Source organism: Rhinolophus hipposideros (genome assembly GCF_964194185.1).
Source record: "Rhinolophus hipposideros genome assembly, chromosome: 17".
NCBI classification, from domain to species: domain Eukaryota; kingdom Metazoa; phylum Chordata; class Mammalia; order Chiroptera; family Rhinolophidae; genus Rhinolophus; species Rhinolophus hipposideros.
In genome coordinates this window covers 3,403,982-3,424,335 of record NC_138063.1, presented here as the reverse complement: position 1 = coordinate 3,424,335, position 20,354 = coordinate 3,403,982, and the positions used below count along the sequence as shown (strand labels likewise).

At 54.2% G+C, this 20,354-nt stretch overlaps 1 protein-coding gene across 15 annotated transcripts; it reads left to right on the top strand.

The window, feature by feature from the left end:
- The first annotated feature begins 1,498 nt into the window (after window positions 1–1,498).
- Window positions 1,499–20,354, top strand: CNDP2 (carnosine dipeptidase 2). 15 transcript variants are annotated; one of them, XM_081078606.1, is made up of 13 exons: window positions 1,629–1,670; window positions 2,600–3,040; window positions 4,101–4,190; window positions 5,256–5,399; window positions 8,486–8,648; window positions 11,095–11,183; window positions 12,680–12,880; window positions 14,063–14,147; window positions 14,986–15,146; window positions 16,901–17,065; window positions 18,322–18,463; window positions 18,708–18,855; window positions 19,704–20,354. In XM_081078606.1, the coding sequence occupies exons 3-13, from the start codon at window positions 4,131–4,133 to the stop codon at window positions 19,771–19,773; spliced, it is 1,428 nt and encodes a 475-aa protein (XP_080934732.1). In that variant the 5' UTR covers window positions 1,629–1,670; window positions 2,600–3,040; window positions 4,101–4,130; the 3' UTR covers window positions 19,774–20,354. The 15 variants fall into 15 exon arrangements, with proteins under 15 accessions (XP_080934721.1, XP_080934725.1, XP_080934732.1 ...); XM_081078604.1 differs by having other exon boundaries at window positions 2,600–3,424; XM_081078596.1 differs by having other exon boundaries at window positions 1,636–1,670; window positions 2,862–3,040.

The window sequence follows — 20,354 nt, the reverse complement described above, 5'->3', positions numbered from 1 at the left end:
GAGGGATAATAAATGGAAATAGAATCTCAAAGGGAAAACAGACTATGTAAAATTCAAGTGGGGAGGTAATTTTATTTTAAAATATTTAAGGGTGTTGGAAATTATATTCTTTGCAACTGTTAAACTTGTTTTTGTTTTTTATAAAAAAAGGACCTTAAAGAATGTAGGAGGGGTACAAGTTTTGCCAAATTTTTTGGGGACTACACTAATGGAAATAGTTGTTATCCCCAAGGATTGTTGTAAGGATTAAAAAGAGAAGTAGTAGATGCTCAATAAATGGTGGGTCTTGTGGACCCTGAGAAGAAAGACATCTATCCAGAAGGGCTCCTGATGGCTAACTGGGCTCAACTGGAAAAGAAAACGCAGCAACCATTTTTAAACAGGGGCCTCTCACACAAACCACATTTCAGGGAGAAGCCTGCGTTGAACAGCCTGCCTGCATTGGGTTCCTGCCATCTGAGCCAACACTTATAAAGGAGTTCCTGGAATCCTATTCAACCGATGGTACTGAGGCTTTTCCCATCTCATCAGCGCTGCCCAGCTATAGCCCCACTAACATCTTTGCCAGTACAGCAGCAGCTCCATTCTAACCAATCAGGACGGTGCTTTTTGGACCAATCAGTCTGTAGGATTTGGAGTCTTCATTTGCATGAGGACAGACCCACCCGGGACCAGGAATGGGGGCTTCTCCCCGGACAAGTCAACTTCCCTCCAGACGGGGAGTGCCCGTTCCCTTTCCGCGGGGGGCCGAGGATTGTGCTTCCCAGTCTCACAGGGCCACGCCGTCTGGCTGGAGAGGGTGCTGCCGCAGGGTCCCCTGGTCCCGAGGGCCACCTCCTAGCTGAGCTGCTCTGCAGCCCTGCTGCTTTGTAACTGAGCTGCAGGGCAGGGGAGCTGTTTGCGCTGAATGAAGTGTCCTGCTTCTCTGCGCCCCATGTTGGGGATTCCTGTTGGCATTGAATGGGCCACCTGCTTTTGTTGTTAACTCCTAGGATTATTGAATTTAAGTACTAAAATATTTCCTGTAGTGCTAATAGTGCTGATGAAGGCTTTGCGGATGGAGTGCCATGTGACATGTGTCACCAACAAAATGTGCACCAGTCAGGAGCCCGCTAGGATGGGGCCTCTTGGCAGAGGTCGTGGGACCCTCCTAAACGGGAAGCTTCAGAGGGTTCGGGATGGGCTCCCCCAGTTCAGACCTCAGAACCTCACGAATGTCCACACGTCGGACCCCAACGTCGAGGCACCAGGGCAAAGGCGCCGCGTCAGAGGGAGCGGGAGACACCGACGCAGGGCGCTGTCCCGGGCCGCGCCCAAGGCCCCCGGCGCCAAAGGGATCTCAGCCCTGGGCCAAGTTTCGCGATCCCCACTCTCCGGGGGGGGCGGAGCGATGGCGGGGTGGGCGTCGCCAGCTCCCCGGCCGAGGTCGGGGATTGGCGGACGGGTCAGAGGCTGGGGCGGAGCGACACCAGTCTTCCTGCAGAAGCTGGAGATCGGTGGGCGGGGCAGGCGACGCAAGCCCTCCGGCTGAGCCCCGGGATTGGTGGGCGGGACGGCGGCGAGGGGCGGGGCGAGGGCAGCCATCCGGCCGGGCCCGGGGTGGTGGGCGGGGCCCGCGCCGGGGGCGTGACCGGCACGTGATGCGGAACCGGCGCTGAGGCGGCGTGCGGGTGAGTGGCCCTTGCGGAGCGGCCTGGCGGGGAGGCCTGAGGGGCGAGCGGAGTGGAGCCTGGGCTTGTGGAAGGCGGCGGAGGCCGGGAGCGTCGGGCTCCAGGCCGCTGCCAGGTGGGAGCAGTGGAGGCCGCGCGTGTGCGGCGGGCCGGGGTCGGAGGCCCCGGGGGAGTCGCGCCCGGAGCTCGGCTGCCGACGGGCCGTGCCCACCGCCTGGGCCGCTCGGGCCGCGGTGACGCGCAAGACGGCGTGTCGTTCAAGTGGGGCCGGCACGGGCGCGGGCGCGCGGAGCCGCAGCCGCCGCGGAGCACGAGGGCGTTCTCTCGCCCAGCCCCCGGCGGAGGCCCCCGGCGTCGGAGCCCGGAGTCCGGGTCCCCGGCTGCCTCTGCCGGTCGGAGGCACGGCGGCCGTTTGCTCGTCTGTCCCGGGCCTCGGCGTAAGGCCCGGAGGCCCTGGGCGCCCCTGCCGCGCCGGCCCGCGAGAGCCGGGCTGGGGCCGCGCGTGGGGAGGGACCGCGCCCCGCGGTGTGCGGGGAGGAGCCGCGCGGGGACGCGCCATCGCGCGTGTGCCGTGACCCTGTGGCCGTGGTCCTCCGACATACGCCCGAGTCACGAGGCACAAGCCCGGGAAAGTCACCACCAAAGAATCACTGTCGCTGTCGCGAGCTGACGGTTCCGCGGTTGCAGGACCTTCGGCGCCCGCCGGTTTCACTAGCGGAGTTCCGTGGCTCCCGGGGACGGGGCTGTCACGAGGCTCTGACCCTGCTGCTTATTCCGAAGGGGCTGCCTGCTCCCGTCCCTCCGGCGCAGGCCTCCGCCCGAATCTGCTGGTCCCTCGAAGGGACCCGGGGGCGGGCGGCCGCAGGACGAGGGAGAAAGCGCGCCCGGCCTGGCCGCATGGGCCGTTCAGAGACGGGCTTTCTCTCCAGGGAGGCGGGAAGCAGCGCTTTGCAGTCGGGGCTGTTGAGTCTCCTTTGGGGAAACGTGCAACCTGCCTGTTCCATCTTTGAGTGACTCCTGGAAGGCCATTGGTGCGTTTGGCTGCAAAGAACGTCATGTTAAGGAGGAGAATACGCCACAGTGCGCTTGGGATTGCGGTGCTTAACGACCGGGAACCCAAATGAAAGTGCCCCGCGTAGCACACTGACTAACGAACGCACATGGCTTCCCTGTGTACATTTTTGGGGATAGGTGGATGCGACTTGACTCATGAACACCCGTGAAGTTCCTTGGCAGCATTCGTGACTGTCTTACTGGGCCGCTTCCCCAGGAGAGCCTCGGTTGAAACAGCCTGAGTCGGCAGGAGGGTTGCACGTATTGCATACTTCATTGCTAGTGTTGGAAGAGGACGAAGGAGGCGCCGAGAATAAGTAGTTTGGCCTCCTGTCCCCGCTGAACTCTCACTGCACAGCTCAGGGAACTCGGTCTGCTGAGCAGCTGCCACGCTTCACGTCCCAGGGGACACAGTCCGTCCTCTGTTTAGAAGTCACTTTGAAATCCTATACCGAGAGAACAATGCGCTGTAACTGCCGTGTGTCTACACACAGGCATCAGGACCGCCCGGAGGGGTAGGGTCTCGTGACTCTGCAGCTCACCGCGGCGGGGCTGCGCGCTTTCCAACCACGGCTCCGGTGTGGGGTCTTGCCACTTGATGGAATCCGAATTGTCAGTTGAAGGGGACGGGACCAGTTTTGAAAGTCCCAAGGCCGGAATCATTTTTGTTTCACATGCATTCCAAATTTTAAAGGCAATCAGTGAAGTGATTTCTTGTCCCCTGTGTTTGCGGAATGTGCTGGGTCACACCTGAGAGACTGCATGTTTGCCAATGCGCTTGGGAGGGAGGCGGCTGTCTTAATCAGGCCTTTGTGGAGGTTTGCATGTTGCCGTGGCAGGCTCTGGACGCAGATTGGCAGCTTTCTCAAAGGGAGTCTCTGCCTCTCCTTGGGCTTTTTTGCTGTGTTGTGGCTTTGCGGCTGTGACAGGCTGTGACACTTTTGCTGGGATCCTTGGAGTGATTATATCCTCTGTGGTCATAGGAAGTGCAAAGTTCTCTGTGTTCTTTAAGAGAGTAAAATTTAAAACAGAATATTAAGTGCTGATAAATCAGTGTGACTGGGAAGTACCTACTTTTAATTTTCATCAGATTGTCTTCACCTCAGGCCCTTGCTTCAGTTATCTGCCATTTTGACACACTTTGAGGTACATTTTCCTTCTGAAAACGAATGGGAGATGAGCCTGAGCCTCTTAACTCCATCGCAAAGCTTTCGTTTCTGCCACTGCGGTCACTTCCTGGAGTCCTTGTGACGCTGGCTTGCAGTGCTGGCCGGAAGGGTGGGGTGGAGGTTGTGATACTGGGCCAGCGCCTTCCAGCCCGGGGCTCAGTCGAGCCCTATCCACAGGCAGCATTGACAGGTTGTTCTTCCTTCTAAGAATCTCCAAGGTCTGCAGTCTGGTTGAAAGATGTCAGTGCTCACTACCCTGTTCAAATATGTTGATGAAAACCAGGATCGCTTCGTTAAGGTAAGGGAATACTTATTCCAATAAACTTAATATTCAGTTTAATCCGATGAGGCTCAGAGAAACTAGTACAAATTATGCAGTTTAAATCAAGTATTGAAAATAGACAAATGCTGTATGATCTCACTTACATGTGCAAATTGGAAACTACAAAAGTTGAACTCAAAGAAGCAGAGAATAGAGTGGTGGTTGCCGGGCAGGTGAGAAATGTTGAAAGGGTACAAACTTTCAGTTATGAGGTGAGAAAGTTCTAGTGATCTAATGTACAGCACAATGACTATAGTCAACAGTACTGTTTTGTATACCTGAAATTTGCAAAGTGAGTAGTTCTTAAGTGTTCTCACAACAGCAAGAAAGACAATTAAAAATATATGTACGTGTGTATACATACAGCATAGAAGTTACACTTTTGGCTTTTGACAGAAAATCTTAATATATGTTTCTAGAAATAACAGGTAATCCAAGATTTTAGTTTAATCTCCATCTATAATTTCTTGCCGTAGACATATATTAAAGACCTATTTTGCATTTCACGTGTTTTAATGATTGGGTAATGCCTTATACATTAATCTGTTTCTTGAGATTAACGTGAAGAATCATGCTTTAAAGTTTTTCTTGGTAGACACATTTCAGATGAAATCATCACCAGAGTTCTCATTCTAAAAATTACTTGAGAGAACTTGGCCACAAGCAGGGTAATAGCTAAGCCAACGAGGACGGTGACAATGTTGGTTATTTCCTGAATCCCTCGGGGATAATTTTGTTAGATTCATATATAAACGTATTTATGGAACTTTGTGCATTTTACACTCACCTCATGCTTAATAACATTTTTCTGTTATGGTCTAGTAGTTCTTGGTACAAGGCCAGTAAAAACAATTTTTTAAAATCTTAAGCAAAATGCACGTGTGATGGATCTCTTCTTCTACATCTAACCAGCATCTCCAAAATAGAGTAGCCACAGGTCACACGTCAATTTGGGGTGCCTGAACACAGCAAAATGATGAATACCTTCTTCCTTAAGGAGCACCTTTTGAGAATTACTCTTTGCTTATTGTCTACAAATAGAAACTTGCGGAATGGGTGGCCATCCAGAGCGTCTCTGCATGGCCCGAGAAGAGAGGGGAGATCCGAAGGATGATGGATGTGGCCGCTGCAGACATCAAGCAGTTGGGTGGCTCTGTGGAACTGGTTGATATTGGAAAGCAGAAGGTATGTGCTTGGCGTCCTGTGAGTGGCAGAAACACAGCTGAACACATCTCACCTGGTGAGCTGATATAGGTCTCAGCAAGCTCTCAGACCACCTTTTGCTTCAAATAACATGCTTGTCTTTAAAACAAACACAAAAGTCCGAATTTAGATACTAATCTTGGAGATTTCTTCAATTGGACTGGGGCAAAGGTTTTGTCAGACTCAGCGTTTTTCTCCTGGAAGGAGAACTGTTAACGTAATGACCATTACGTTATTACTTCTGAATATGTTAATGTATGATCATTCCTAGGAAACAGCTGAGACCCCTCCCCCCCCGCCCCGCCCCAGATCAGCCTCATTACAAACTAGGCAGTTCTGCTCTGTCCGTGTAGGTGTAACAAAATGAAGACTCCCACTGTCCCTGCACTCTGTCCCCCAGCACCCTACTTGGTAGGAACAGCACTTTTTCATGACTTGGCTCCGGGAAGAGCTACTTTGTTTGTGGGGCTGGGAGTTCAGTTATATTTTTGTGCAGGATTCTGACAGATGCAATTAATTGGTTTGTTTTCTTCCTAACTTGAATGAACAATCTCGCTTCACGCCAAAGTGACTCACTCAGTTTCAGATGATTTCAGTCCTTTGTGAATTACATAGTTCATGCCATAGATTGTCTAAGTTGCAATATTCTTTTATCGTGCAGGGTATGGTGAGGTTTGGTTTGTCTCATTCTCTTGCCTGATGATTTAAGTGTCAGATGAGGTCATAGTCCTGGGGTTTTACCTGTGGCCATTCAGCCCAGTCCACTCTTCTCATGAATGGAAATGCCCGGTGGCTTGGTAGGCTGTGCCTCCCTGGGGCCCACATCCGTTCGTGCAAGGGAAGTGAAAACCTGGGCCTCCCGATCCCCAGTCCGGTATTACTGGTTTGCACTGACTACTGGTTTTCTTCTGACTACAGATTTAGTTGACTTCAGATTACCTAAGATAGCTTATGGCGCTTGACCCCACCTGTGAGAAAATAAACCAAGCTTCTTCGTATTATTTTAGGAGCATGCTTGACCTGTTCCCCCTCCTTTTTTTCTTAATATATTTTTAAAAATTGGGGTGGCAAATAAATTTTGAGTTGTTTCTTGACAGGAGATGATTTCATCTATTTAGCACTGGCATTACAGTGCAGTTCTTAAACAAAGGCCTTCCACCAAGGATTAAGATAATTCCCACACGGTTTTGAATGACACAACACCTGATTTTATCAAGGAATTGGTAGATTTCATCACCGTTAGAGAAGCTCTACGGAGATGCCAGCAGTGCGAGCTCACAGCACATTCGATCGCTCACCACTTCACTTGGCAGCTTTGCTCCAGTTTTCAGGAAGCGCTGACAACGGGGGCAGGTGTGAGGTGGATAGGATGTCACCACATGTACACACCAAAGCTGGGGTAACCAGGCTTACGGAGGAAAGATGACGCTGGCAATTTCAGGCCCTCGTGGCAGAGCTCGGAGCACACGTCGCTGGGAGGGGAGGGCCAGGGAGCAGGTGCTGACTGCGGCAAAGGCTGGTTTGAGGCTGTTGGGTGTTGGGCCTCATAGCCAAGGCCGGTGCAGGAGAGGTCACATCGGGCCTGTGTCTGCTGCCCAGCCACTGCCCAGGTGGTAGCACAGAAAGGGTGCCTGGCGAGGGTGTGGGAGACCTGGTCACTGAGGGCCTGACCCCCCGACAGAGCAACTCAGGAAATGGGATGGATAGTCATGGCTCCTGAGCCAGGCAGTGACGGAGAGGAAGACGTCAACAATGTCCAGGACAGAGTAGCTCCCACTGAATGCTAGTGCAGTGAGTTGAGGGTGGGGCGCTGGATTAGGCTGGAGGCTGTGGCAGTGGGGTGGGAAGGAGGGGGAGATGTGGCATCCTTGTCTGAGGTTGCCCAGACCAGTACTCTGGCGCCTGGCCTGGGAACCTGACTGCTGTCACGCACTTTATCCTGTGGCGTTCCAACAGTTAGGGACACCCAGAGAGAGACTTCCAACGTGCAGTATGCGTTTCAGTCCACATTCACCTGTGCGCCCAGATGGCTTCTTGGAAATACGTGGAAGTATTCCAGAGGAGCTCTATTGTGTAGGAATTTATTTAGAGGAAATCCATTGTCCTTTGGAAATCATTTTCCTCCTGAGGCGAGCCGAGGGAGGACCAATGTGACTGTGGTGCCACGTGGTATTCGTGACCAGGGCAGTGAGTTTAAGGAACGATTCTTTGCCTGTGGGTACAGGCTGTCCCTGTACGACTGTGCCCGGGTCCTGTGGGTTTACCAAGTTACTTACACTGAGTACTCATGAGTCACCTTTACTGGGAAGACAAAGCCTGAGTCCTGCAGTATTCCAGCGCATTCCCGGGTGTACGTATACCTTAGAGGTGCTGAGCTCCCGCTGTTTGGGGATGGTCACTTAGCCCTTCACCAGCCTTGTCCTGATGAGCTTGTCCGTCATTGTAGTAGCTGCTTATTTACCTCCCAATTGTAAATCATTAGTTTGGCTTCCTGACCAGCTGTGCTGTTTATTCACGTATATTTGCATCAACACGATAATGTGGTTAGTACCACGCGGGAGACTGATAAGGTCTTTGGGAGAAAGGTCAGAGGAGGGCCAGCTCTCACTGCTAATTCACTGTGGCTCAGTGTGACAGCGCCGCCCCATCCTGGCCTGTGGCCCTTCTTGTGCATTGGTAATCTATATACCGAATTTCAGAAGCATGCCTTCTGCTTTAAGATTGTAGTCGTTTTTATCCGTCATTTTAGAAAATACTGAACTAAGTTGCGTCCCTAACTCAGCCTTCATAATACATTTTGTTATATAAAGTTTTAAAAAAATCAGCCTCTAAAATAATTTACTGAATTGCCTGCAGTTGGTAAACGTGGTTCAGTCTGTGCTGAATTCACAGGAGAGTAAATTCTTGTTCATTAATGGCTCAGTTGAACACTGATCTTAAACTGTACAATAGAGGGTGATTAATGAGAACAGATAAGATGAATGAGAACAGTAGCATAATAACATATGTTGTAAACACCAGGTTTTTTAACCAAAGGCTGTCCTCGTTGTCCCCCTCTTGCCTCCTAGCTCCCTGATGGCTCGGAGATACCACTCCCTCCCATTGTGCTTGGCACACTGGGCTCCGATCCCCAGAAGAAAACGGTGTGTGTTTATGGACATCTGGACGTGCAGCCGGCGGCCCTGGAAGACGGCTGGGACAGCGAGCCCTTCACCTTGGTGGAGCGAGACGGTGAGGACGCATCCTTGCAGCTTCTGGAGAAGCGCTGGTACCGCTTCACTCCAGCCACTCGTTGGCAGTCTCTTGGTCGTTATCTTCCCAGAACAGGTTGTCTTTGCAAAATGTAGAAATCGGGTTCTGGAAGTTTCACGCGTGTGCACCAGTCGTAGAAACATCAGAAAGCCTTTCTGGCCCCATGGAAACAAGGGCTTTGTGGCCTTGGGTCAGCTATGCGTCCTTCTACTTGCTGACACTTTTTCTCAGAAAACCTGTTCTGAACTGAGGCCATGCAGCCCTCAGACACCTGTCAGCTACCATGTTTCCCTGAAAATAAGACCAGGTCTTATATTCATTTTTGCTCCAAAAGACGCATTAGGGCTTATGTTCAGGGGATGTCATCCTGAAAAATCATGCTAGGGCTTATTTTCTGCTTAGGTCTTATTTTCGGGAAACACGGTGGTACCTGACTCCATTTCTAGCTGCTTCCATGGCGCATTTTAGGAGCTTTGCTTTGGACACTAGGGAAGCCTCGGTCTTTCCCTGCCCCTGACCCCTGACTCAGTCACGGTCACCGAGTGCCTCCCGGCCAGCCTCTCTCAGGCACTTCGAGTCTTCATTGGAGGACTCCCCCGGGCAGGCCCTTTCTCCTGTCCCTCTGGTATAAAGCTTCCCCCTGCCTTCATTCCTGAATTGTCACGTTTCCGCTTTGGACAGCGTCTTTGGCCAGGTAAAGAAGCCTTGCTCCCTTGGGCTAAGTCCAGACTGTCTTGAATTAAAGCCCTTCTAACTGGGTACGCTGAGTTTCTGTTCACACCCTTCCTGGCTCAATGTCAGATGTGCTCATCACTGCAAAAGGAAGAACCTGTTTGCTTAAAGCAGCATCAGTGAGGAAATTCAGACCACACCGTGGTCGTCATCACCGCGCAGTGACTGACGACTCGTTAATTGTAGACTGAGCTGCCCTGTGCCCTGGACACCTCCTCCGCGTCGGCTCCTCATACCTGTCGGGGACACTTCCGTGTCTTTGCTCTCAGCCTGCCCTTCCTCGCTGTCCCCTCTTCCTGCCTCTGAATGGCACCATCTTCTCCCCCACCACCTGCCCCGGAAACCCAGAGGTCAGCCTGGCCCCCCGCCCCACGACGCGCCCACAGCCCCCACAGTCCCTGCCTCGCTCTCCCCCCCACTGTAGGCCCTCCTGTCACCTGAAGTTGTTGAGTCCTACACCCCTCTTCCATCCTGTCCCACGGGACCTCATATGCCAACTCTCCTCTTCACACCTCCTGGGATACTTGGTGGCACTGGCTTCCCCACCTCCCTGTCTTGTTACCCCCCCGTGACTCCTCCCCAACCTGCGCCACGTGGACACCTGTGTAGACGCCAGCACTAGTCACCCACCGCAGCCCCTCCCTGATCACACCGCACAGACCGACAGACCAACTCCCTCGGTAGAGTCCTGGGCATCGATGGAGCTAGAAGGAGAGCCTGGGAGCAGGGAGCACGTCATGCTTTTCCTGTGCAAGTCTGTCCTGCACAGCCTACACACTAGTCATGTCATCAGCGTTTCGCAGGACTAGGACGCTTTCTAGAAGAGCTCTTTAGCCTTTCTGAGAAGTTGGGTTTACTTGAAGAGGAAACTTCCAGGGTAATGATGGCTTTAAGCCTTGTACTACTTTGGTGTGGACCGTGTTAAACCGCTGAACGTTTGAGAACAGTCTTCGGGATGAGGGCGTCAGAGCACTGCCCAGGGCAGACTGACAGAGCGGCTGAGCCCCGAGCAGGCGACAGCCGTCCTGCTCTGCCCTGGTCACCCTCGGCCATGCTGTGATGGCCAGGAGGGCAGTCCGGCCTTCTCTCCCCAAGCACGCATGCTGGCCCGTGCCCAGTCCAGGGGTCCCCAGAGCGTGTGTGCAGAGGGGACATGTGTGACTCACTACACCAAGGACAATCAGTATCGTGCTCTCAGCTTGAAAAGCGATAACCTAGAGAAATAAATAACAAACACAAGTTCTATATCAAACTAGATGTCGAAATTGGGGTAGGGTAAGATTTGTTCTCTTTTGATGAGTGTGCTTGTGATTCCTCTTTTGAACAGGTTTCCTGCCTTATTACCACTAGCTGTTGTGAAAATGAATTGTAACGAAGTAGCCAAGTGATAGTGGTTTTCTGGAACTGGGTCTGAAGTCCAGGCTCTGAGTCAGCAGGGTCACGAGCGCTGCCTAAGTGCTGCGTCAGCGGGGCAGGAGGGCATGTTGCGGGGATGGTTCTGGGGGTTCTCGCACAAGTGTTGGAGACTTCGGGGCTCCTGATAGAGTGAAAATGGGGCTTCCGATTTCAGGAGAATCTCTAAGGATGGCCGTGTGTTTTTGCTAAGATGTTACCAGATGTTCACGGAGGATATACTCGCTTATCTGTCTCTGTCACCGTCACTTTATAAATTTGCTCATTGCTGCTGTTCTAGGCAAATTGTACGGGAGAGGCGCAACTGATGACAAGGGGCCGGTGGCCGGCTGGATGAATGCCCTGGAAGCCTTTCAGAAAACGAATCAAGTATGTCACCCACACCGAACTGGGCCGGTTCCATCTGAGTGCCATGGGCTGGGCTCTCGGTGCCTGGAACAGCTTGTAAAGGTCAAAGGTCACCGGGATGTGAGCCAGCGAACTTCCCCAGCTGGCAGCTCCATGAGTCAGGTTTAAGATCGTGGTTGTGTTCCAGCTTCAGGAAACACTGTGGCTGTGATTGTTTTACAGGGATCGACGGTCACACTGTTGATAGTACAGCAGCAGCTCAGGCCCCCAACAGGTGACCGCCTGTGGGTGTGGCGGTGGGCCTCCCACAGGCTCTGTGATAGTGAACGAACCCCTTTCTCTGCACGGTTTACAGTGTCTAAAAATACATTTTTTTTATAAAAAAAAATTATTTCCTTATCTATGAAGTATCCATTCCTTGTTGAAGTTTGTAAAATACAAAGAAATAGAGAGAAAAAACTTGCCTAGAATCTCAGTTCTCAGACTTCATATTTTGTTACTCACCCATCTTTTCACGTGTTTTTAACCTAATTGTCATCATGTTTAGACGGGGTTTCTCATCTTGCTTTTATCTTGTATAGCGATAAAATCAGACTTAAAGGCAAACATTTTTGTGAGAGCGTGAAGTGGTTGATCTGAATAGGGTCCTGGACCCTTGGGTCCAGGGGTCCATTTTGCCCAGTGGGGACCTGCGGCCCAGAACCTCTGGTTGCCTGGGCCCCCGCAGTCACTGCGTGCTGGGAGCAGGGTCTGGGACGGCTCCGCCTCCTCCAGGGCCCTTGGAGGGGTGTGCGGGGCAGCGCCGCGGGGCAGCTGCACTTACACCTGTCCCATACACCAAGGTCCTGAGAAGCATTTCATGTGAGGGGCAGAGGAGGCAAGGCAAGCAGTCCCCTGAGCAGTGCCATCTGGGGCAGTTCTGAGCAGCGTTCTGCTGATGGTCCAAGTGAGGGCCCTGCCATCTGCGCCTTGGCAGCTTCATTTTCTCACCTGTGGAAGGGGCCACCCTCCTCACTGCACGGCCTTGGCGAGACCAGGAAAACTACGGAGCAGGAGCCAGATGTCTCGTTAGAGAAAGGGATTTCCATGAGAGAGTGGAGGGCATCACGGCTGAGCTAGGAAAGGCCCTCCCTCATTCGTGCGGGCACTGGTGGTGGCCACAGGGCCGCTAATGAAGCCCCATGTAGTTTTCTCTGGCCACAGCCTGTGTGTAGAGGGCAGCTCAGGCTTACCCGGACACTCATGTTTGTGCTGGGTGAGTGTAGAGATCCCTGCGACTAGGAAACGTGGTCACACTGAGGAATTCCATTGAAGGCATTCTCAGTGCGGCAGGAACAGGGCTTATCCCCTGGTAACCCAGTGCCTGGGACACGCAGGCCGCCCGAGTAGCTGGTGGGGAGGAAATCCATTATTTGACATCGGCGATTTCATAATATTTGGGGACTTCCTGTCTATAGTTTCTAAGAACGCCAGGCACATGAGAGCTGAACGGCTGCCCACGTTCTTCCCCTTCACAGGAAATCCCTGTCAACATCCGATTCTGTCTGGAAGGCATGGAGGAGTCCGGCTCCGAAGGCCTGGACGATCTGATCTTTGCCCGAAAAGACACGTTCTTCAAAGATGTGGACTACGTGTGCATTTCCGACAACTACTGGCTGGGCAAGAAGAAGCCATGCATCACCTATGGTCTCAGGGGCATTTGCTACTTCTTCATCGAGGTACTGGCTGTGTGCGGCACGTTTGTGGGGTGTGCTCCCCTCAGCCCACCTGTAGTCGGCTCGTTCCTCCCGAGCCTGCGGGTGCCGGAGGCGGGAAGGAAAAGCCAGCCCTCAGCACCCCAGCTCCCGTGGCCTAAGTCGGCGGGTCCTCCGGGCCCGGCTCCATCCGCAGGCTGCGTCACCGGGTGCAGGCTAGGCCGCGGCCCTCCGCAGTACTGCCTTGGAGCAGTGGGAAAAGATGGAATGCCAGTCCATTTAAGGAGACGGAGACATATGCAAAGCAGTTCCGAAAGACTTCCTTTCAGAAGTTAAATATTCGCTATTTCAGCCCTTAAGCTCTTAGGCCTTGACTGAGTGATCCCGAGGGGACTGGGACATTGCACTTGACCCAGAACCGAGGAGGACAGACCTGCCGCTCGGCTGTGTGGTCAGCTGAGCCGCGGTCGCGTCACCTGCAGAGAAGGAGGGGGGACCTACCACACGGGACTGATTACACTGCTCCTGTCAGTGAGGTGGTTTATAGGCTGAGCAGTGATCCCAGTCGCTACGCTGAACGCTCGCTCTGTGCGGGGTACCTTTCTGCCCACGGTACGAAAACCCGACAGGACACAGTAGCTGGGAGCTGAGTGCTCTTCCTGGACCGTGTTCCAGGGGCGGGGGCCGAGGCCCAAAGCGGCGCCCGCCTCTCCCTGCTTCCACAGCTCGTCAGTCGTGAGTCAGGTCTGAGCCCTCGTCCCCAGGCCCCCGGCTCTTCCGTGGCCGGTGTCACCCTTTCAGCAGCCAGGTGCAGGGTCTCCATGAAACGGCTGGGAAGGGTCTGAGTGCCTGAGCAGCTGCCCTGCGGCACGCTCACACCTGTGGTCAGCACTCCTCGTTGGCCTGCCCCACACTCCTTACTCAACGGCTGGCACTCCTAGTTCACCTGTGCTCGGTACTGCTCTCCCTGTGGTTGGCCTTCCTCCTGTGCCTGCACTTACCATTTCCAAGGGTGGTGGGGTTTTTCATGGCTTCCAAAGGTTTATAATTTAGGTAGCACCTTGTTCTGCTCATTGAGGGAGCAGTTTGATTTCAAAACTTGTCCGTTGGGTCTTGTGAATGTTCTTTGTTCGCTTTACTATCACATGATAAAAGTAAGCTCCCACACATGAACAGCCCAACAGAGTGGCCTTTGTCTCCGTGCAGGTGGAATGCAGTGACAAAGACCTGCACTCGGGGGTGTACGGGGGCTCGGTGCACGAGGCCATGACGGATCTCATTACGCTGATGGGTAAGCAGGGCTTTCGAGCAGTACTCGGAGATGGGGAGAGGGGAGAGGGCGCCCTGTTGCCGGGCTGCCATCAGCGTCGGGCATTCCAGCATTCTTTAGAGCCACTCGTGTCACTGCTGCTTCCTTCCTTTTAAAGTGGGCACTGATGCTGCGTTTCTGCCTCTGTCTTCCTCCATCATCCCTTCCCCGTGTCACCAGCCCCTGCGTGTCCTCCAGGACCCAGCTCGGCACCCCTGGCTCCATGGGGCGCTGTCCGGCCCATCCCCTAGAATCACACGATCCTTTCCTCTGGGCACGTTGTGTGTCACGTGCTTCGGTCTGCTTTACGTCATAGTGGCCACCACGAGCTCTGGCACGGTCAGCTGTCCCCAGCGTCCTCATGTGAGGCTGGGTGTAATTGTTGCCTCACCCACAGTTCGGTGTCCTGTGTCCCCCGGGTGGACAGTGGCTGCCACAGGTGAAGTCAGTATTGCCTGTGGGACTGGAGTCTTCGCAGCTTGGGGGAAGCTCGTTTCTGGTGGGAAGTGCGTCGACAGGGCAATACTGGGTAGTGTCAGGATTTGCGGGGAGACCTGGCGCTGCTCTGACCGTGCCCAGTCCGCCGACCCTGAGTCAGCGTCTCTGTCTCACAATGCGGAGATGGCACTGCTCGCCTCACCCGATGTCATGGGAGTTAAGTGACTGGAGCACGAGCCCCGAGCATCGCGTGTGCCCGGGAAACGTCCTCACCAGGCGCCGGCACCAGGCCTCGGCCCTGCTGGCTCCCGGGCCCTGGGGCAGCTCTGCGGGCTCTGGGCGCCAGTGTGCAGGGCGCGCTCACCCTGCCCGCTCTCCCCAGGCTGCCTGGTGGACAGGACGGGGAAGATCCTCGTCCCCGGTATCAGTCAGGCGGTGGCGCCCGTGACACAGGACGAGCTAGAGCTCTACGACCAGATCGACTTCGACATGGAGGAGTACGCCAAGGACGTGGGGACAGACACCCTGCTGCACAGCTGCAAGGTCCGGGCCTGAGACGTGTGCAGGGGACCCCGTGGGGAGGGGCCGGAGGGTGGCCGGGACTCGGGCGCATCCATGTGGGAGAGCCCTCACGCGGTGCAGACCCCGAATAGGGCACCCGGGCCGAGGCCGGGAGGTTGCAGAAGGCGCGGCTCTCGGCCATGAGCATGTAGGAGCCAGACAGGGTGTCAGGAAGCCCTGGTGGCGGCCACTCCTGCTTGTGTGTGCGTGGAGGATGGTCCCCGACGGAGCCCTGCTCAGGGGGAACTGCCCATGTTTTCCTAAGTGCTGGCAGGAAGCCGTGTCGTGACTTTTCTGTGAATTGGTTTAGGCCCAGTGTCGGAGGGCTGGCGGTGAGCTCATGCTCAGTTCCACAGTAATTGACACTTTGACGAGAGAAGGGGAATTGTCTGTCTTCTCCCTGAGAGACAGGTGGCCACATGTAGAAGGGTGTGTGCAGGCCGCGTGCACGGGCGGCCCAGAGCTCTGTGTGCCTGCTGGGTCGGGAGGGCCTGAGCTGGGAGCAGGACGTCAGGGGAGGGCCTGCTGGGAAAGGCTGGGGGCAGGACTGGGCACCTGGTGTGGGGCCCCTGTGGTCTGCCAAAGAGCTGGTTCGCTCTCCCAGAATGGCGGACGGGACCAGCTTTGAGAAGAGGGATGAGCTGCTCCCATCTCACCTGTGGGCAGGTTATGCACAGGGGTGTGGTGGGCTGGGAACTGAGGGAGTGATGTTGGGAGACCAGTTAGGTTACTACAGGGGCGAGATCCTTGAGCTGGTGTCGTGGGGACGACGAGGTCGCCTGAGAGAGGCTCAGGATGCAGGAGAGAGTGGATGGGCCACGTGGAGTAAGAACTCCACAGGTAGAGCGGAGAGCAGCCGGTCCTCGGCGGTAGTAGATGCGCACTGATGCTGGGAAAAGGGGGCTTCTGAACCAGCTTCCCTCTCCGCCTGCCCTGCTGCCTTCAAATTAACGTCTGCTTTTATGGAAGGTGTCACTTTAGGACCGTATGTATTCTTCCAGGAATTACTGAGCTATTTGGTTCACAAACAAGAAATCCACCAATTCAGTGGCTCAGTCACCAGGGACTCCTGGGAGCCCCGTCAGGTGTCTCTGTGCTGGCCAGCTCAGGGGTGTGTCCTCTCCAGACCCATCTCATGCCACTGCCGGGACACACGGGTCATGAGAGGCAGTGGTATCGATTAGTGACTGGGAGACAGAAAGCTGCTTTGTGCCAGTCCCCTCAGCAGATGGTGACAGTGTTTGTCAGTGGTCACTGGCCCCAGGACACAGTGGACTGTCTTGCTTTTCCACCTCACATAGGAAGTACCCCATTTCTGTGCCCTGTGGGCCTAGGGAGGGGTTCACACATGGCCTGAGTTGGGCCGCTGTCTTCCTTCTGGTGCCTCTGACCCCACAGGAGCTCTGATGTCTCCGGAACTTGGACCTTCCCGCTGGATTCGATAGGGCTGGCAGGAACCCTGGCTCCTGCGGTTTGCTAATCCGAGCGGTCCAGCGTGGCAGGAGGCCTGCACGTGCCACACCTGAGGGCACTCAGAGCATGCAGCGCCCCCTTGAGGTGTCACGGGTTGGCAGCTAGCAGAGCCCTGTGGGCCGGGCTCCCCTCCCAGCCCTGGCGGGTCTGTACCTCCTGCCTGTGCTTGTGCGGCCTCCAGGCCAGCATGTGGCTAAGAGGGACCTCCCAACCCCATTCCCGCCGCCTCACGTTGTCCTCTGACCCACTCTCGTTCTCTGCAGACAGACATCCTGATGCACAGATGGCGGTACCCGTCCCTCTCCCTCCACGGGATTGAAGGCGCCTTCTCTGGGTCAGGGGCCAAGACCGTGATTCCAAGGAAAGTGATTGGCAAGTTCTCCATCCGGCTCGTGCCAGACATGACTCCTGAGGTTGTCAGCGAGCAGGCACGTGGGGTGCTGGGATACGGGGCGGGGCTGCTTTTGTACACCAGCGGAAATTTGGGGTACAAAAGACTTCAGCTAAGGCTCTGAGCAGCTGAGAGACACAAAACCCAAATCTCCTTCCCCACTTCGGGGCTCTGGCCAGCATAATGATGACTAGAATAGGCAGTTCAGAAACTCATCAAGATAAAGGCCACATAAAAATAATCGCATGTAAGTGACCTTTGTCACTGCTGAGGCATGCCAAAGCCTGACCTCTGACCTCGTCCTAAGGCTTCAGGGCAGATGCTGACTTCAGGTCGAATATGTCCTGGTGAGAGTCCAAAGGAGCGGCCTCTGGGCTGCAATGAGGAAGGGGGGCGGGAGAAGATGCCAGATGGGGCAGAGTCCAATAGCCACAGGTCAGCCAGGTTTCGGGGAGCAGTTCCGCGGGGGAAGGTTTCATGGAGAGATGGAGTCAAGGTCTTCCCTGTTGGGAGAGGACACAGGACTGGGATTTTTCCGGGGTATCCCTGGGTCAGCACCTGGCTATGTTTTGGGTTTTGATGCAATTGTTCTTAGAAAGCAGGTCAAGCGTCTTTTTTAAGTATTTGGTTTAAATATTATCATTTGGGAAAGTCAGCATTAAGGGTGAATTGCTTAAAATTAAAAGATTACTTTCAAATAACTGAAGATTTTTTTCCTGATAAAATATTTCTCTGTTATCACGATTATACAGATCACTCTTTAGCAGCAGAAACCGTGACCCATTGTAGACTTGTAGGCTCACTATAGACCACTGTAGACTCATTGTAGACCCATTGTGGATTCACCGTAGACCCATTGCAGATACACTGTAGACCACTGTGGACTCACTTAGATTCGTGGTAGGCTTCCTGTAGGCGGGTCGTAGGCCCTATAGACCCGTTAGACCCATTGCAGACCACTCGAGACTCCCTCTAGACGCACTGGAGATGCACTGTAAACTCATTGTAAACTCATAGTAAACTCATTGTAGACTCATAGTAAACTCATTGTAGACTCATAGTAAACTCATTGTAGACTCACTGTAGGCTCATTGTAGACCATCGTGGACTCGCTGTAGGCTCATTGTAGACCATCGTGGACTCGCTGTAGGCTCATTGTAGACCATCGTGGACTCTCTGTAGGCTCATTGCAGACCATTGTGGACCACTGTGGGCTCTTGGACAATAGGTCACTAGCATTGGACGAAATGCCAAGCTTCGTAATACATTGTGTCCCTTCTGTTTGTGGTTCAGGTTACAAGCTACTTGACTAAGAAGTTTGCTGAACTGCACAGTCCCAACAAGTTCAAGGTGTACATGGGCCACGGTGGAAAGCCCTGGGTATCTGACTTCAACCATCCTCATTACTTGGCTGGGAGAAAAGCTCTGAAAACAGGTCAGACATCCTCCTTGGGGACGGATGCAGGGCCCTTGGCACGTCTGCTGGGGCTCTGCTCTATCATCCGGGCACATGGCTCCGTAGCTATGCTCTCAGCAGGGGTGGTGTGCAGGCTGGGCTGCGCCCCCCGCCCACCTCGGGGTGAGCTGTTGGCCCCAGGACTAAAGGGTAGGAGATTGGCGGTGGAGCCCCAGCCTGGCAGCCCCAAAGCTCACCACTGCTTTTATTTCATCCCGCCCAGTGTTTGGTGTTGAGCCGGACTTAACCAGGGAAGGAGGCAGTATTCCTGTGACTCTGACTTTTCAGGAGGCCACAGGCAAGAACGTCATGTTGCTGCCTGTAGGATCAGCCGATGACGGTGCCCACTCGCAGAATGAAAAGCTCAACAGGTAAGGCTCCGGGTGGGTCCTCGCCGCTAAGTCCGGGGTAGTTTCCTCCTGCGCGCCAGTGAGAAATCCTGTGAAAGCCCAGGGCGCCCCACCCCGCCAGGACTGCCCGTCCTGCTGCTGAGATACCCCCTTCCAGTGCTCTCTGCCGTCTGCCCTTTCGGTGCTGAAAACTTCCGGTGGGAGGCAGGGAAGGGGGCCCAGGGGAGGTGGCAGTTCTTCCGAACAAGGTTTGCGCGGTGGTCTGTTTATCTCTGTGCTTCATCTACAACTCCAAGGACCTCCACACTTTCTTGTTGGAAAAATCGTAATGTTATTGCTGGCTTCATAAGCCACTTTTATACGTTTCTAGCTAGTACAGTCACTGTGGGAGGGGTGGGGTCTGGTAAACATCAGAGATGGAAGGTGATCTCAGAGTTGGCAGCAGTGCAGGGAGGAATCTAAGACCGGTCAGGAAGAGCGGAGGAGGGCAGGAAGCCAGGGCCAGTCAGGGCCTAAGACCAAGGCAGAGACCCTGCATGGAGGGCGGAGGGCGGTCACAGGGACCTAGGTCCTCACACATGATGTGAAGGCTTCGGATCCAAGCAAACAAACGGAGGGCCATGATCAGGGCGAGGCTGTGGGTGTTCAGATGCTGGGTGTTCAGATGCTGGGTGAGACCCCATACAGTCTATTAGAGCACAGTCAGGACTAGTCCCTGGTGGGGCAGTTGGACAGAACCAGGAGCCCAAATCTAAAGGCAAGCAGAACTCAGGGCCAGCAAGCCAGGACGGCAGGGCGCCCCCAGAATGCCGCGTGTGTGCCTGGACGTCGGGACACCAGCCAACACCGTGACTGTTCCTTTCCACTAGGCGTAACTACATCGAAGGAACCAAAATGCTGGCTGCATACCTGTATGAAGTGTCTCAGCTGAAGAACTGAGATTGTGTTCCTTGGAGCGACGCTGAAGGAATCTTGCCCTTCACCCTCTCCTCTCTGATCGCTCAGGAAAGCTGTCTGTCTCCTTTCCCTCTTGTCAGACCACACAGAGTGCCGAAAGTGGACATGGGGCACCACCTGTCTCATGAATGGCGTTACCTGTACCAGGCAGTTAAGGCTGTTTAGTCCCGAGGCTTGGAATGACTCTGAATGACACCTGAGTTCCCAGCGGTCAGCACGGCCTGGTCTCCAGAAAACAGCCAAAGTCTGACAGCATGACTTCTTCTGTAGAAAGTTCTGGTTGGCATCCTGTTGGGCTGAACAGGCCTTGGTGCTTTCTGGTGCCATCTCTGCCCCTTGACTCAGGGTCAGGAACACTTGGAATATCTGTCAGGGCATCTGACGCCTCGAGGGGCCTCCTTACTGATCCCTCGCTGTCATTTGTGGCTCTGTCCTTTCTGAAGACCGTATCCATTACTGACATCTCCTGTCTTTATTCACCCTCACAACCTGAACCTGACTGGAAGGGTTATTTGGTCCCAGTCTGTGCTGATGAATAAAAAGTACGAGTGAAGCACCTGGAA

Excerpts from the sequence above, each read along its gene's own strand:
- CNDP2 (XM_081078595.1), top strand. The coding sequence starts at position 4,131 with ATGTCAGTGCTCACTACCCTGTTCAAATATGTTGATGAAAACCAGGAT. Across the intron at positions 14,148-14,985 it reads GGATCTCATTACGCTGATGG|GCTGCCTGGTGGACAGGACG; the intron begins GTAAGCAGGGCT and ends CGCTCTCCCCAG. Across the intron at positions 15,147-16,900 it reads CCCTGCTGCACAGCTGCAAG|ACAGACATCCTGATGCACAG; the intron begins GTCCGGGCCTGA and ends CGTTCTCTGCAG.